At 41.9% G+C, this 15,764-nt stretch overlaps 1 protein-coding gene and 1 long non-coding RNA gene across 3 annotated transcripts; both read left to right on the forward strand.

The window, feature by feature from the left end:
• The first annotated feature begins 513 nt into the window (after window positions 1-513).
• On the forward strand, window positions 514-2,048 carry LOC133707782 (uncharacterized). Its single transcript, XR_009845276.1, has 2 exons — window positions 514-890; window positions 1,820-2,048. It is a non-coding gene; the product is annotated as an uncharacterized LOC133707782 (long non-coding RNA).
• Window positions 2,049-9,579: 7,531 nt separating this feature from the next.
• On the forward strand, window positions 9,580-11,873 carry LOC133707842 (uncharacterized). Of its 2 annotated transcripts, none has more exons than XM_062133320.1 (6): window positions 9,580-9,646; window positions 10,231-10,311; window positions 10,498-10,558; window positions 10,635-10,844; window positions 10,954-11,208; window positions 11,454-11,873. In XM_062133320.1, exons 3-6 carry the CDS (start codon window positions 10,505-10,507, stop codon window positions 11,514-11,516), a joined length of 582 nt encoding a protein of 193 aa, XP_061989304.1. In that variant the 5' UTR covers window positions 9,580-9,646; window positions 10,231-10,311; window positions 10,498-10,504; the 3' UTR covers window positions 11,517-11,873. The 2 variants fall into 2 exon arrangements, with proteins under 2 accessions (XP_061989304.1, XP_061989303.1); XM_062133319.1 differs by having other exon boundaries at window positions 10,481-10,558; window positions 11,454-11,871.
• The last annotated feature ends 3,891 nt before the right edge of the window (window positions 11,874-15,764 follow it).

Here is a 15,764-nt window from a genome sequence, read left to right on the forward strand (position 1 = left end):
GTTCGTCTTTAAGTTCTGAACAAGTCTCCTGAAGGAATCGAAGCGAAAGGAGGACATTTTTACGTTGATCGGAGCTTCGCCGACTTCTGCAAATTCTCGCCGGTTTCTGGAAAAAAATTCCGGCCACCTCGACTGTTTTAGGTAATTTCAACCACTTCCGGTCATTTTCAGCTTACATGGTAGTTATGAAAGTTGTTAAGCATGATGAGAGGAAGAAGAGCAGCCCGACCCCGACACCATTGGTGGTGGTCGGCGGCGGCTCTGCCACTAACTCCGGCGGCCCTTTCCGGCCACCTTCGGGGATCAAAAATATGGTTTCTGTGCATTTTCAGATTCTATATTTCAATACGATCATTTTGATATATTATACGCAATTTTTGGATATCGTATGATTAAGTTATGAATTTTTAAGTTTAGAGCGATTTCGATCGTTAGATTTGTGATCTGTGAAGTTAGGACCGTCAGATGGACTTGTAGTTTTGATATGATGATCTTATGACTGTCCCAGTGGCTTTGTGTGGTCATGGGCGAAGATCCGACCGTTGGATCTTCGTATAAATGCAAAACAGTGATTAGGGAGGCGATTCGTGAGAATCCGTCCGTCGGATTTTCGTATAAATTTGTGAAGATGTTAGTAAGGACGATTCAGGAAGATCCGACCGTTGGATCTTCGTGATGATTTTTGGAGGGTGATCCTAAGGGCGATCCGTGAGGATCCGACCGTTGGATCATCATTTAATTTCGATCCGACCGTTGGATTGTCGTTTGAATATGTTTTTGAGTTATTGGCTAAGTTAAGGTCATGTGTGATTAGGTGATTAACGGTCTTCCTTGGGTGAGCGATTTCGATGTGTATTGTGTTGAATTGAAGACGCAGCGGGAATATCGAGGTGAGTAAATCGCACATGGTTCATTCACGAACCGAAATTCGGTGATTTTATTTAATTGAGAAATTGTGGAAATTGTTTTACGAAAATAAATATTTGTTTTAAATTATATGGACTTGATCGACTACGGTCCATAGGTAAGTAAAATGTATTTAAACTATAAAAATGAATTTCTAGATTTTATTGCATGTGAACTATAGTTGGTATTAGTGGTCACTCTTGTGTGGGTGACTACGTATATATATATTTACGTGGAATATATATTGGATGGTGTGATTTACTGAGTTATATTTTGAGCATTACCCTTGGAATATGTGATTTATATATCTTAGATGTTGTGTTGTCTATGATAATGGGTAATTGAGTAAAGTGCGATAGTTGAGTCGTTGAGATGAATTAAATGAGGAGTCGAGTGAATTGAGAAAAGCAGTCATTCGTAAGGTGAACCTTGGCCCAGGTGACACTTTACGATACAGTTAGAGCTCTAGTCTGTCTGCCGTCATACTGCTTGGGGGATAAACGAGTTATCATATGCCCTTGGGTATGACATGACATACTGAATGGGGTGATTAATATAATTAATCATAAGCCTGTAAGTATGATATACTGAATGGGGTGATTAATATAATTAATCATAAGCCTGTCAGTATAATATACTGCATGGGATGATTTATATAAATAAATCATAAGCCTGTGAGTATATATTGAGTAAGAAGTTGTTTATTATTGAGTAGTTATGATGAGATGTGAGTTGATTGATGCTTGAAGTGATGTTGTACACTTCAATTCTTATGCAAAACAAAATTAAAATGTGCTTGAGTTGATTGTGTTACTTTAAATTGTGCAATCCTTTCATTTACTCATACGAGCTTTGCAAAAAGCTTACCGGGTTTGTATTGTTGCAATCCCGGTACACTATTCAAACGGTGTAGCGGGTAATCCTGCAGGTCAGGAGAATCAGGGCGGTGATCGAGCGGGTTAGAGTATTTGTTATAGTTTTACAGCATTTGTAATAGTGAGGTGAGTTAAGCTCATTGAGCCTTACAATTTGATTTGGTGAGAGTGTGTTGTAATAATTAACTTGAGGATTTGATTTATTGTAATATTGAGAGGTGTGAAGTGTGGTTGTTTGTGAGAAAAAAATTCAGGACGTTTATTCTATTAAGTTGTATAATTCATGTTTCGGATTTTAATTGTATTTAAAATTCGGGGCGTGACAGTACATATGTTTTTGGATGAGATGTACGTGTCAAAGAATAGATATCTTGTTTTGTAACGAGATGTCTTAGTGGGGTTTTGGTAATTGGCATGGGTTATGTGTTTAAAGTGACTTTGAGGCAGCTATGCTGACCTTATGTGAGGTTGAATTCTTAGTATAAATTGAGAAATACTTATGTTATCCCTAAGGAGGGTAGTGGAGTTTATCATCGAGGTGATACCAGGTTTGATACACGCCTTATTAGATGACACCAACTGAACTTAAGGAGTTGAAGGTTCAAGGCGAGAGTTTACTTGAGTAAGAGATTTATTAGAGCTAGTACTTCTCCATGATGCTACCGTAATGTGAAAGAAGAAGAATATGGTTATGTTCCTTCTTTAAGGTGAAGCATGACCATGATGGGATTGGTACTAAGGGTATGAATTATCGATAAAGATTTGGAAGGAATTTGTAGGGACTGATTTATGAGATTAGAGTTAGTTTAGTTACTTTGTAGGTGCCTCTTATGACACTAATCGTTGTTAGTGCTTGACAATGGAGTTAATACTCTAAGCTCCTCATTGAAAGATTTCTGAGGAAAAGGAGAAGAGTATTGGTAAAGAGCATTAGTGCGTTAGGTACTTGGATGGGCCTTAAAAGAGGTAGGAAATCCGTCAGCAAACTCTGACTGTTGTGGCTGTTGAACTTAGTTGACTATACTCATTGGACAAGTGGCGCTCTTTAGATACTTCTGAATGGGAAGTGATTAGCTTTATTAATCCTTGATTTTAGTAGTGCCAAAGTGGTGACCAAAGTGGCGATAATTGATGTGTTGATTGTTATGAAAAGGTTAAGGTTTATTGTTGAGTGATTGATGAAATTGCATTAAAAGAGTATTTGGAGTCGATGGGTGAACATCGACTATCGACTTAGTTTGGAGTTGATGGGTGATCATTGACTTTAGTGTTTTGAATGATCGTTTGTGATACATCGTTATGAATGATGTGTGCAGCAGAGATGGCTAAGGTTTTGAAAGAGCCATGGGTGACCAAGGTTCGACCCATGGTGTCGTTGTTGGTTTGTTTTTAAAAAAAAAAGACTACCACATACATTCAGTCTTATTGATTTGGACATTTAGTTACATTACAAAAAAAAAAAAAAAAAAAGGGAACTACACTATACTAAGCCAAGTCACCAGCTCCGGATGGGTTGAGGCTGAGCTCAAGAGAAACGTGAGAGCCACCGTTGTAGCCGCCTGAGCCACCGGAATAGTAGCCATAGCCGCTACCTCCCTCGGAAGTAGTCTTCAGGCCACCAAGGACGTCCTCACCGTGCATGGGGAACAGAGGAAGAGTTTCAATCTCCTGGTGATCTTCCCTTCGCTGTTCCATGAAAGTTTGTCCTCCTTTTGTGCCAAAGGAGGAAGTACTAGTATTAGTGTTGAAGGGTGAGGAGGAATACCGGTTAACACTGCAGTCGACCCGTGGCCCAAAATTGATGTCAATGGATCCACCAGCTGGTCCAAAATTGATGTCGATGGATCCACCAGCACCAGTAGGACTAGTGGACCCAAAATTAATATCAATGGATCCACCAGTACCAGTAGAACTAGTTCCCACGGGCACTTGAGCAGCCTGATTGCACCTCTTCATCTGCTTCTCTCGAGCCCTGACATTCTGGAACCAAAAATAAATGTTCTTGCCCTCAACCTGTCCATACTGTTGCAGCTGGAGACAGATCTCGTGAATATGCTCTGTAGTTGGGGTCTTAACTCCCTTGTCGTAGTAAAGATCCTTGAGGATTCTTATTTGATCTGGAGTAGGAATCCACCTGGTACGGCTTCGCCAGAAATCCGTGTTGGCACTACTCCCGGCTGCTTGGTTGTTTCCTCCATCCTCGATTTGTTGCTGGGTTTGTAGCTCCATTAGTTGCAGAGTTCGTGGTTCCATGGTGATGGGTTGAGAGGAAGTGAAAATTGAAGAACGATGATGTTGAGTGTTTGAGGGAGATTGTTGTTCGAAGGATTGAAGTTGATGAAGTGGTGTTGGAGATCTGAACTTCTCAGATGAAAGAAGGGCTAAAGATCTGAGAGAGAAGGATTGAAGATTGGTGAGGGAAGGACTGGAAAATTTGAGAAGAGAAAGGCTGAAGAGTTTGAGAGAGAAAGGCTAAAACTCTGGAGAAATTTCTTTTCTTTGGTGTGAACAGTTTTTCTCCAGAATGCACCTATTTATAGAACAAGGTGAGCAGATCTCCACCGTTGGATGGACGATCTCTGAGATTCATTCTACGCGTTGGATTAAAGTCGCCTGAAAACACGGAAAAGCTGTTGGCGCGTGGAGAGCGTGTGAGGGGACCGAGCGAATCTCGAGACGCTGTGGCAGACAGCTTTCGCCGAAAGTGATCTGCTTTTCTTAATTCACGGAAGAGACGTGTCGTGGCACGTGGAGTGTACCGACAGTTTGTTTTTATTCTATCGCTTATGATAGAATAAATAAAAGGAGTTGCATGGATAGTAACGAGAGCAGCTGGTGCTCTAGTGGTTGAAGAGCAAAGCTCTTGTACAAGAGGTCAGAGGTTCGACCCTTGCCTCGTTTATTTTTATTATGTTCGCTTATGACATAATAAGTATAACATTTGTACACATTATATTAAGCACAGCTTGTGCTCCAGTGGTAGGGGACAAAGGTTTCGTGCAGCAGGTTGAGGTTTCGAACCTTGCCTCCCCCGTTATTTTATTTATGTCGCTTATGACATAATAAATATAACACGTGAGCATATATTAATGAAGGCAGCTCTTGCTTCAGTGGTTGGGAGCAAAACCTTCGTGTTCGAGGTCGGGAGTTCGAACCTTACCTCTTACAAATATTTTTGGATCCCGTATATGCTTGATATACGGACGTATATACGGTATGTACGGTATACATACGTATATATGGTCTGTACGGTATGCATACGTATATACAGTTGTACGATATGCATACGTATATACGGTCTGTACGGTATGCATACATATATACGGTATACCTACGGTATGTACAATTTCATACTGTAGCCGAGCTGGAAGTCGGTGGGCCGATTGGTAGGCCCAAATGGTAAGCCCAATTGTTCGGCCGATTGGTAGGCCCAAATAGTAAGCCCAATTGTTCGGCCGATTGGTAGGCCCAAATGTTAAGCCCAATTGTTCGGCCCGAATGGTAGGCCCAAATGTTAAACCCAAATTGGTTCGGGCCGGTTCGAAATGTGAATGGTTCGGTTTCTTCGGCCCAATTGGCCAGCCCAAGGATTGAGCAAACCCAAGTCATCATCACTGGGTGACATATTTTATTGGTGTGCTTTTGGGAATGAATTGTTTTGAGTGATGCATCTCTATGGTTGTGTAGAATAGTGCATGCTTAAGTTTTACTATAGAGGTTTACTGTGATGCTAATTGAGTAGCGAAACGCTTTGTGGGAATGTTTACTGTGCTTGTATGCCAGTACAGGATGATGATCTATGTGAAGATCTATGTGAGGATCCATGTGATGATTTTGTGTGAGTGTACTTTTGTGATGAAAGGATTTAGTGGCCATAGGAATGTATTTTTATACAAAGGGCTATGGCTTTGTAGATTACTACAGCTTTGGAAAGGATGGAGATTCGATGGTTAGGTCAACCTTAATCGAGAGGAATTGACTTACGCTTAAATTTCGGGACGAAATTTCTTTAAGGAGGGTAGATTGTAATAACCTAGTTATTTTAATCAAAGTAATTTGGTGACAAACACCTTTGATTAAAGGTATGGTATTCCGTGATTTAAGCATTAGTGGATCAATCAAGACCGGTGCTTTATTTGCTTACGTGTTTATGCATAATTGAAAATCATTCAACAAAGAAAGCAGAAGAAATCTCACACTCTCTCTCTCTCACGGCCGAACCCAGCAAAAACAGAGCAGGGATTCTTCGATCTCTCTCTCCCTCCTCAGGCCACCTCAAGACGTCGGACCACCTCCATACCTTCACCTTGATCTTGCGCAGCTGCCAGTAGCAGCCTCGTACCGTAAGACGGCCAGCAGCGGCGGCGGAGGAGTCGGTTTCTGTTTGAGCTCGTTGTGGTTCAATCTCAATATCTTGAGCTACAGGGTACCATTTCTCTTGATTCTTGTCTCATTGGATTCACCTCAACCTTCTGTTCAAAACCCAAGAAGGACCGGACTTGAGTTGACCGGTTTCACGTTCGTCGGAGCTCGACCGGTTTTCGATCGAAAACCAAAACCTTTCGATCGTGATATCTCGAGCTGTAGTGCATCGTTTTGATTGATTCTTGAACCAGTGAGTTCGCCTTGAGTTTATTAACAACTCTATAGAAGGGATCGAAGCCTGAAATTGAAGTTTTGACGTCGAAATCAAGCCTTGCCGGATTCTGCAAATTTCACCGGATTCTGGAAATTTTCCGGCCACCTCGACTGTTTTAGGTAATTTCAACCACTTCCAGTCATTTTCAGCTTACATGATAGTTATGAAAGTTGTTAATCATGATGAGAGGAAGAGGAGCAGCCCGGCCCCGACACCATTGGCGGTGGTCGGCGGCGGTTCTGCCACTAACTCCGGCGTCCCTTTCCGGCCACATCCGGGGGTCAAAAATATAGTTTCTGTGCATTTTTAGATTCTATATTTCAATACGATCATTTCGATATATTATACGCAATTTTCGGATATCGTATGATTTAGTTATGAATTTTTAAGTTTCGATCGTTAGATTTGTGATCTGTGAAATTAGGACCGTCAGATGGACTTGTAGTTTTGATATGTTGATCTTATGACTGTCCCAGTGGTTTTGTGTGATCATGGGCGAAGATCCGACCGTTGGATCTTCGTATAATTGCTAAATAGTGATTAGGGAGGCGATTCGTGAGAATCCGTCCGTCGGATTTTCGTATAAATTTGTGAAGATGTTAGTAAGGACGATTCAGGAAGATCCGACCGTTGGATCTTCGTGATGATTTTTGGAGGATGATCCTAAGGCGATCTGTGAGGATCCGACCGTTGGATCATCATTTAATTTCGATCCGACCGTTGGATTGTCGTTTGAGTATGTTTTTGAGTTGTTGGCTAAGTTAAGGTCATGTTTGATTAGGTGATTGACGGTCTCCCTTGGGTGAGCGGTTTCGGTGTGTATTGTGTTGAATTGAAGACGCAGCGGGAATATCGAGGTGAGTAAAATCGCACATGGTTCATTTACGAACCGAAATTCAGTGATTGAATTCTATAGTGATTTTGTGAAAACTGTTTTAAGAAAATCAATATTTGTTTTAAATTATATGGACTTGATCGACTACGGTCCATAGGTAAGTAAAATGTATTTAAACTATAAAAATGAATTTCCTGATTTTAATGCATGTGAACTATAGTTGGTATTAGTGGTCATTCTTGTGTGGGTGACTACGTATATATATATTTACGTGGAATATATATTGGATGTGTGGTATTTGGTGAAGTGTGGAATTGATGCGATTGATTTACAATTCGAGCATTACTCTCTAGAAGATATAATTTATCTTATAGGTTGAGTTGAGTGTGATAAAGAGTAATTGAGTAAAGTGCTATAGTTGAGTCGTTGAGATGAGTTAAATGAGGAGTCGAGTGATTTGAGGCAAATATTTTCGTAAGGGTGAACCTTGGCCAAGGTGACACTCTACGATTCAGTTAGAGCTCTAGTCTGTCTGCCTTTGTACTGCTTGGGGGATAACCTTGAGTTATCGTATGCCCTTGAGTACACTATACTGCTAGGGGGATAACCTTGAGTTATCGTATGCCCTTGAGTACATCATACTGCTTGGGGGATAAACGAGTTATCATATGCCCTTGGGTATGACATACTGAATGGGGTGATTAATATAATTAATCATAAGCCTGTAAGTATGATATACTGAATGGGGTGATTAATATAATTAATCATAAGCCTGTAAGTATAATATACTGCATGGGATGATTTATATAAATAAATCATAAGCCTGTGAGTATATATTGAGTAAGAAGTTGTTTGTTTTTGAGTAGTCATTGTGAGATGTGAGTTGATTGATGCTTGAAGTGACGTTGTACACTTCAATTATTATGCAAAGAAAATACTTGAGTTGAATTTATGCTTGAGTTGATTTGGTTACTTTAAATCGTGCAATCCTTTCATTTACTCATACGAGCTTTGCAAAAAGCTTACCGGGTTTGTATTGTTGCAATCCCGGTACACTATTCAAACGGTGTAGCGGGTAATCCTACAGGTCAGGAAAATCAGGAAGGTGATCGAGCTGCGTAGAGTAGCTGCATTTGTGTGAATCTGACTTTCTTTTGTGAGGTGTGTTATGCTCATTGAGCTACATTTATAATTTGGTGAGAGTGTGCTGTAATAAACAAATTTGAGATTTGGTTTATGTAATATCGAGCGATGTGAGGTGTGGTTGTTTTGAGAAAAAAATTCAGATTGTATTTATGTGAGTTGTATTAATTCATGTTTCGGATTTGAATTTGTTATTCAAAATCCGGGGCGTGACAACATCAGCCCAACACCAAGCCATCCGGGTAACCCAGATTACTCTGGGCACCCAAAAAAAAAAAAAACAGCCTGTGGTCGCCGTCCACCATGCTTAAGCTAATGAGGTGGCTCTCCTCGTCTAGCAAGTCTAACCTCTCCATGCTGAAGCTGTAGGTCGGAACCTTACGAAGAATACAGACGTCGCCAATCCCCGATGATGACATGGCAGCTCTTAACGAAGGGCTTGTATGGTTAGCCGTGGGTTGTCAATCGCTGAACCGGACTAGCAACCACGCGGTGGAGACGAGAGCAACCGTCTCCTGCATCACGGGGAGCGGATCGGGGCGCGCGGCTTCTTGATCATCATCCCTAACCAAGATCTCCAATCGCCGTCCTCGCTCGGCAAAGATGGTGGAGGGACGCCGTCTTCATCCCCAATTGCCTCGCCAATCGTCGTCAATTCCTCATCCCCAATCCAGACCTCCAATCGCCGTCCTCGCTTAGCAGAGATGGTGGAGGGACGCCGAGATCTTCATCCCCAACTGCCTTGCCAACCTCGTCTGGTAGAGATGGTGGTTGGTGTCCACTGGTTACGACTCCCTGAGTCGACTCGGTCGAGGAAGCAAGAGAGAGAGAGAGAGAGAGAGAGAGAGAGAGAGAGAGAGAGAGAGAGAGAAGAGTCGTGATAGAGAGGGAGTGGGGAGTAGTTTGTTAATTAAAATGAGGGTAACATTGTCATCTATGTTTAAATTGGGTAAATGGGGTTAAAAAACTCTTACTGGAGCAAGTGAACAATTTTTAGCCTAAAATCGGGTAATTGGTCACAGCCCCTTATAAGGAAGGGTAATTAGGATAATTTTTAAAAGAAAATTGAATTAAAGTAATAGAAAAGTAGAGAGTGTGTGTGAATAGAGAAAAAATGTGTGTGAATAACACCACCCTTTAAAGAAATATGTTTTCTAAACATTGCATATGCATCAACATTTTATAAATTTAACTGTCTCGGGCAAACTCCATCACCGACTTCCCTCTCAGTTGTCTGATTGATTAAAGGTACGATTTTCATTTATGTCGTCAATTACCGGATGTTTAAGCATGGAATTGATCATCTTGCTTCTGGTTGCTGTGCCCATTAATTGCCTTGTGTTTCTCTCGCCGATGTTTTTTTTTTTTTTTTTTTGAATTTTAATTTTAACGATACTCTTTAGAATTGGGAAATCCTCCAAATTCAAAGATTTTGGCTCAATTTCGGCAAATTCTTTAGCACCTAGATTTTAAAAATCAAGACTTGTTTGACGGAGTTGGCTTAGGAATGACACTGAGGTTTAAATGGGGTTACAAAAGTTGGGGGAATTGATTTAATTGGGTTGAAGTGAAGATAAGTAGACCATTCTGATCAGACTGATTTGCGGTTTGAATGGGGTTACAAAATTTGGGGGAATCGATTTAATTTGGGTTTTAGTGACTTTAAGTAGACCATTCTGGTCAGATTGAATTGCAACACTGGATCATTATCAAATATGTTGTTTGATGAGAGAGTTGCAGAAAATGGACAATTCTCAATTAGGCTTCAGACTTACTCCTAACGACAATTCTCTCAATTCTGATTTTCACCGCCCCATTATTGGTATAAACAGGTAGGAGCTAAAAGGGATCTGAGGAAAAAGAAGATCCTGGGGCTTGGCTTTGTTATCAGCTGGTGATTCTTCAGAATTGAGGTTGGTTTTTTCTTCTGGGTTCTACTTGTTATGCTTGAGTCATTATTTTTCATTGGATTTGTATGCAGCGAACTGTTTTTTTTGTAAAACTGACCTAAACTGGCCTTTTGATTCTTTAACTATTTTTTGAATTTTTTGATGAAGAGTTGTTTCTGTTTCTGACTCTTAGGGTTTTCTTGAAAATAGACGAAGGATGTCAAGCAAGGCAGAAACCGAGAATGAAGAGGTTTTGAGGCTCAAAAAGGAGGTCTGTGATTTATCTGGTTTTTTGTAAAACTATCATCATTTAGTATACTTAATAACTAGTGTTTGCTTGCGGCCAGATTATGGAATGCCAAAAGGAAATGCAGATGCTATTGTATGAGATATCATCGTGGTCTCAGGAATGTAAAAGCATGGAGCAGTTAAAGGAAGAATATGTAACTAGCCTGAGAGAAAAAATAGAAAGGAATGTGAGGGATCATTGTGAATCTGAAAAGGCAATCAAGAGTCTGAAGGCATCTTTGGACAATGAGTTGGAAAATAAATCCAAAGTACGACTTATCCTTTCTGCAGATTTATCTTGTGTGTTTGAAGGGAAAACCACCCATGTTTTTTAAACCTGAATTCTGAAGCTTGTGGCTTGCTTGTTTTTGTTTACAGCTTGAGAAGACTTTGAAAGAGAAGCAAAAGTATCTTAAACACAAAAGAGAATCACAGCTTCGGTTGGATGAGCTATATAAAAGTTTGTCTGATGATGAGTCCGACGATGATGTGTCAGACGATAGTGAGGTCGAAGAGATGGAGAAGAAACTGCTGAACTTGAATACTTTTTGTTCTGCTATGTACTCTACTCTCCAATTGGGGGAGTCCATTGGTGAACTTCACACCACATGCTCTACTGTCAAAGATGCTAAGGTAATATATTCTAAGGATTGAAATTAATATCTTTTACACAATTCCAATATGTCACATATCAGTGTGTGAATAATTTTTTTTAAGGACCAAGTGATGGTCATAGCCTCCAAAAGCTGCATTCACTCCCTCCCTCATTGTACATGTTTTATTTTATTATTATTATTATTATTTTTCATGAACTGAAATTTGCTTCTTGAATGAGGCATAGACGACTATTCTTATGTATTTTTGTTTTATTGGTGAAGCGTGATCATGTTGGCGGACAAAATTTGCGAAAAAGGAAAGGACGTGCAAAAAATCTTCAATAGGAAAGAAGTTTTGAAACCCTCGTGACATGAAAATGATGAGGACTGTTTGGAGCATGTTGGACGTGGGTGGTTTGCAACTGCCATTTTCACATTGTTTAAACTAAAAATTTCTGGTATGTTAAAAAAAAATAAATAAATAAAAATGAAAAATAAAATTTCTGGTTTAATGTGTTTAATTGTTACGGATAATCTCTCCCTTTGTTTCTTGTATTTAGGTTAATTTAAATACAGCTGAAGAACAGATCCTCACCCCAAATTAGCACTGAATCTAGAAATCCGATTACCATAGTGATCCCTCAAAACTCCATCAGCTCCAATTTGAGCAGCTGTACTTTAAACTACATACTCTGTCACTGGTTTCTTGTGGTTAAACTTGCACTTTCTTTCTTATGTTTTGGTTCATTTTTCACATATTTAATTGGTCCTGAATAAGATGCCTCTCTGTTGGGTCTCTGAATTTTGTGCTTGCATGAGAACCAAGTTTGATTCTCATTGGAACTGATTGTGCGAAAATTCTACTGTGGACCACATTTATATTGGGTGCGTAACAGCACGCGCGGTTTTCCCGCGAGTGAAACAGTGATACTGTTGGGTTAAAAATTGCACAAAGTGTAAAATGTCACCCAACGTAATTTCACTCGTATTCATTAACAGAATAGAGTTTTAATTATTTCGGGTTCGACCCATTCAAGACAAAATGTGTCTCTTAATTACAATCCCTTGTTACAAGGGAGACACCATTTGATTCCATTTATAAAGAAACCAATGTGTGGTTGTTTGTTTTTGCGGCTGCACCCGAATTTTGGAATGGGTTGCCTACGTACCCGGGAGGGGATCAAGCCACTCGTAGTTCAAGAGTTCCAATGAGTGAATGACCCATTGGAAGGCTTGGATTTTTGGAATAGGAATAGTGTTTAGGATGCGGTTGCATCTAGATTATTTGATTCCAGATTGCCTACATACCCTTGCGGGATCAAACCACATGTAGTTCCAACATTTGGGATTTAAATGGGTAGATGACCCATTTATTTTTAGATTTGAGTTTGGGTTATTTGTCAGGGTTTAGAACCCTTGAATTTGCTTTTGGGTAATTTGGAAATGATTTGATTTTTCTGCTGTTTAGGTGAATTTGACTAATGAAGTCAGGGATTCGGATTGGTTGAATTTGACTGGTGGAGTCGGGGATTTGATTTGAATTTGTGGTTGCATCTAGTGGGTCGCTAGATTGCCTACATACCCTGTGAAGGGATCAAACCATTGTAGTTCATGTTTGTTTATATGAGCTTTCTTGGTTTTGTACCAAAAGCAATTTTCATTTTGGGTTTCGGAGCAATTCTCTTACGAAACCAGAGTTTATGTATTTTGATGTGGACACCCGAAGCACCGAGCTTCGTCGAATTTGTCAAATGGGCCCAAAATTTGAGGTGGGCTTTGCTTGCGAGTTATGTTGTTTGGTCTACACCAATTAAGGCTTTTGGGCCCCAAATTTGCTATGGGCACCCGTAATGACCCAGCTGCTTACAACTGCCCCTTGTTTTCTTTTTCATGTTTAATCACTTTTGTTTGAGCCCAAAAGTAATTTTGGCAATATCCTTTAGTGGATCTAGCACAGCGGGCCGATACCTGCGGCCCAAAAATAAGCCTACTAGGGTTTGGGTTATAGCTTCGCCCATTCCGGAATCCATAAGGAAAACGAAACCTTATTGGAATCAAGTAGCAGAGATTGACTAGGAAACTTCAATCAATAGTCCTTCTACAACAAGGAGCAGTCAAAACCCTAGGTATATATACCAGGTTTCAAGGAAGAATTAAAGACCTCTCTCAAATCAATCAATCCTAGCGATTACAAAGCCTCCCCGGAGCAAACCTTCAACCTCGTTGAAACCCGGTGACCGTGCGCCAGTCCCAGTCTCTCCAAGAGCCGACTGTCAGCATCACCAAACCAACCCGGCGACCGTACTTCCAGTCCCATTCTCCCCAGGAGCCGACTGCGAGCGCAACTGCCACCGTTACTACCAACGAAGCAAGGGTAACGCCCTCGCAACCCAGCGAAGCTAAAGTCACGCTTTAGCAAAAACCCGTGCTTCTCCCAACTTCCCAGTGATTGCTCTGCTTAGTCTACAACACTAAGTATCGATTCGGTGAACGCAAGAGACCACAACCAAAGTCCTTATCCGTAAGGCAAAAGTCCTTTTCCGAAAGGCTAGAGAAGAACCCTGTGACGAGGTTGGTGATCTCCTCGTCCACAGCGCTTGAAGAAGAAGTCAGGTCAAGGGACTACCCCAACGACTGCACCCCGCGGTGCTGGCACGCCTGCGCAATCACTCGCTCAAAAGAGACAGTTTGCAAGCCAACTGGTTTTGGAGCCAAACATTTTGGCACGCCTAGTGGGACTCAACTAAGTGTCTCTTCGTGAACGTTAGCCATTGGGAAGTCAAGCGAAAACCCTTACAAAAAGGGCTACGCTAACTGCTCAAAACACAAGACCTCCAGTTACAAACCGCATCCTCGCGCGGATTGTCGTGGTCTGTCAGAAGAACAAGTGATTCAAAGATTCTCCCTTCATCCCCAATTCTCCGATATGTCAACTGAACAGGGAGAGAGTCACTCGACCGCTACTGAGGGTCAGACTGTCATCACTAATCAGTCCGGTGAGCCTGTCGCTACTCCTATCTCCAATACGGTGGGGAGTGAAGAATCAGAGGATTTCGTTGAGAAGCCTATTCCAGAGGGAGCGACCGTCGAGGTTGCATGCGCGATCATCTCAGAAAACATTGAAAACCATCGCAAGAAGATGGCTGCTGATCTGAAAAGGGAGAACGCGAAAACAGATAGAATCTTACGCGAAATAAACCAGCGTATTTCCCAACAAGCTATGGAAACTGAGCAACTGATGTCGCAAACTGAGAATGCATTGAAAGCTCAAGCTATAAGCATCGCAGATGCCCAGAGTCAACAGCAGAAAAAGATCATTGATGCTCTGGCGAATCATACCAAGCAAACAGCATCAGATATGGCAGGTCTTCGCAAAGATGGAGCAACTCTCGCAACCGAGGTGGCCATGCAAAGAGCTGAGTTGAACCAAGCTAAAGAAGTGTTGAATAAGACGTTAGGAGATCCTAACGCTATCCTTGGTTCCCTGGGCCAACCATCTGGTTCGGGTAAATATGTGCCGCCAAATCAGCGGGAAAAGGGTAGCAGCAGTACCGCTACACCTGCCGCCACACCTGCCGCGACCGCTGCTACCACGCAAGTGAGAGATAAGGAACGAGCTCTGGTTATTGGCGGCAGCAAGGAAAAAACCACACCGTCAGTTGGACAGACCGCCAGACAGAAGCAGCAGGCATCGAAAAATGCTGACACTTCGTCCGACCCCGCTGTGTTCATTCAGTACGACAGCGATGGGGCAGAGAATGTATACCAAGAGCTGCCAGGAAGCTATTATGGGATTGACCAGGCTGGTAACCCGATCAAGATAACAGCTTTGGCAAAAGAGATGCCTATGCCAGCAGTGACTCTTCAACAACCAGCTGCAACCCGCGTTGTGCAGATAGGAGAAGGGACAGCGACTGTAAACCAAGCAATACCTGCGCAGCCTGTTCGCCATACAATGGCAATACCACCTCCTCCTCCTCCGGGTTCAGAATATGTGAGACGAGATGAGGTAGAGGAGATGATCAGACAGGCTAACCCTAGGGCCCAGATGGATGGGGTCTATGAAGGACCTTTCCCACCGCACATAATGCTCGCGCCTTTCCCCAGGGGTTATAAAAACATCATATTTGCTACCTTTTCAGGGGAGGATACCGAGAATGCGGCAACTCATCTGGCCAGGTTCAGGGTACAATGCGGCCAGTACCAGAATGATGACGTCCTCAAGTGCAGGATCTTTGGTACTTCTCTATCAGGGGCTGCCTTTAGGTGGTTCTCCAAACTGCGACCAGGAACTGTGGCAGATTGGCCTGCAATGGAAAAGCTCTTCCGAGAGACTTTTGGGGCCACAGAGCCTGAGGTAGACTTGGCTTCTCTCACCCAGATAGCCCAACAGCCCACGGAGTCTGCTGTGGCCTACCTTCAGCGCTTCCAGATTCAGAAGGCCAAACTGAATGTGATCCTGCCGGAGAAAGAGTTGATCAAGTTGGCGATCAAAGGCTTAGAGCCGCGCCAGCGAAAGAAGCAGCATGGAAGCATGATTCAGTCAATGGGAGAGCTCATCACAGAGGTGGGAAGCTTCGAACATCTCCTCAG

Source organism: Rosa rugosa, chromosome 5 (assembly GCF_958449725.1).
Source record: "Rosa rugosa chromosome 5, drRosRugo1.1, whole genome shotgun sequence".
Lineage (NCBI taxonomy): Eukaryota > Viridiplantae > Streptophyta > Magnoliopsida > Rosales > Rosaceae > Rosa > Rosa rugosa.

What these genes read in the sequence shown, in the direction of transcription:
- LOC133707842 (XM_062133320.1), top strand. Translation starts at nt 10,505, where the DNA reads ATGTCAAGCAAGGCAGAAACCGAGAATGAAGAGGTTTTGAGGCTCAAA. An exon ending in AGTTGGAAAATAAATCCAAA is followed by an intron (nt 10,845 to 10,953) that starts GTACGACTTATC and finishes TTTTGTTTACAG; the next exon opens with CTTGAGAAGACTTTGAAAGA. An exon ending in CTACTGTCAAAGATGCTAAG is followed by an intron (nt 11,209 to 11,453) that starts GTAATATATTCT and finishes TTATTGGTGAAG; the next exon opens with CGTGATCATGTTGGCGGACA.